Here is a 1,777-nt window from a genome sequence, read left to right on the forward strand (position 1 = left end):
GGTCCCTTCCAACCCTACTAACTATGAAACTATGAAAAGCAACAGGTCTAGCTGCAGCCTGGGTCTGCCAAGCACCTTGCCCAAGAAAAATTCTTAACCAGAGATATGCTCCAAGCAGCTGGGCTCCTGGAGCATCAGCAACACATGCAGGCAGCAGCAACTTCCAGCTGTTGATGGCATGATGCACAGCTGTTATTTTTGCACAAGAGCAGCTGTTATTTTTGGTCCCTGACTGCCCTGCCTTAGTTACACTACTGCTCTTGAGCACTGAAATTACTTAAATCACATGAGTCAATGGACTTGCTCACACTCAAAAATAAACACAGCAGGGCCACAGTATAGCATAGGTATATGATATGTGATACCAGTTATATATCATATACCAAATATGCTACACCAATTGCCAGCAATAGAATTACATGCATCTATATATTTATTGTAAATTAAGTTAAGAGCTACCATTGTACTATTTCAGTGTTTCAGGAATACAGTTTTGACCTGAGTACTCAAGCACTTCATCCTGCTTAGGACTTCTTAGTATCTTCCTTCTGTGCTTGTATCAGATCTAGTTCAAAAGTCCCAACATGAAAATTGCAATTATAGTTCTGATGAGAACTTATTTACTTTCGCCATTGGGCTTTGTGGAAATGTACATCTCTCTTCTCTGTTGCTCTTTTGACTGATTGTCTTGATGATGTTGCTGCTTCCTCCTCCCCATCTGACTCATATCCCCGCATTACTGCAGTACCAAATTGGGGTTTTGGCATTAAAGCTGGTCTTCTTATTGTGGCTGATCGATCCAACTTGCTTGAACTTCCTGTTTGAGCTGTAAAGTCTGATGGTCCAGCTCTTCTATTTAACTGTGCCATGGGAATTATTTCCTTATGCTGTTGCTTTGACTCAAGTGACCTCAATCGGCGCTGGGAACTGAACATTGCAGAGACCACATGATCACAGTCACTGCCATGATCACCTGGACAGTAACACAAGACAGATTCATATTATAGAAAACATACAACTATATTTTATTACTGGTGACAATTAAACAAGCCACATTCAGTGTTCCAGGGTATTATTTTAAAAAGCCTGCAGTTTGCAGTATTACAACTGCAGCATTTAGTGCAACACTTTAAAATAACATAAATAGTATTACCATGATGGACAATTAAAAAAATAACCTACAGTTCTTTGAGGAAAATAAAATGCTTTTATGTTAACTAAAGCTTTGTGTATTGTTTGTTGCTCAGCTCTTGAATCTTGATGAATGAGCCCCTTCTGCACAACACTGCTATGGAAATTTTTCCATGGGGCAGGGGCAGGTATAATTTTCCAACACCTACAGCATTAGACCTCATGTAAAAAAAGGAAGTTTCCAACCCCACCAGGAACCAAGTTGTCTTAAAGGTCATCTATTATTAAAATGACAAACAAACTAGCTCTACCTGAACTCAGAGATTTGGCTTCAGGGCCTTTTGATTAACCTGGATGCATCAGAGACAAGCCTTTTCCTTTCAGGACTGAATTCAGGATTGACTAACCTTACTGAAGATACAACCTTTGGCACCCAAGTATTTCAAAGGTCATGGTGCAAAAACTGTTGCCTATACATAGCTACAACTGGCTGTCTTATTTCACAGAACCAACTCTCTGCTTGCATTAATAACATGTCATCTAAAGACTGAGGATGTAAATTGATTAGCCATACAAGTAATCACATAAGTGACTGGTGCCCCCTGAATCTGTCAGGGCACCTGCAGAAGCTGCCACTGGTGGTGGC

The 1,777-nt window shown here is 40.3% G+C and overlaps 1 protein-coding gene across 1 annotated transcript in view; it reads right to left on the minus strand.

Annotated features, from left to right (window-relative positions):
- Positions 1 to 325: 325 nt before the first annotated feature.
- The window catches only part of SLC9A4 (solute carrier family 9 member A4), a 50,883-nt gene continuing 49,431 nt past the window's right edge, over positions 326 to 1,777 (minus strand). The window contains exon 12 of the mRNA XM_019525636.1: positions 326 to 973. Coding sequence (XP_019381181.1) covers positions 621 to 973 — 353 coding nt within the window. The 3' untranslated portion in view covers positions 326 to 620. The remainder of the gene's footprint in view (positions 974 to 1,777) is intronic.

Source organism: Gavialis gangeticus, unplaced genomic scaffold (genome assembly GCF_001723915.1).
Source record: "Gavialis gangeticus isolate Ggan-Ray unplaced genomic scaffold, GavGan_comp1, whole genome shotgun sequence".
In the NCBI taxonomy this organism is placed as follows: domain Eukaryota; kingdom Metazoa; phylum Chordata; order Crocodylia; family Gavialidae; genus Gavialis; species Gavialis gangeticus.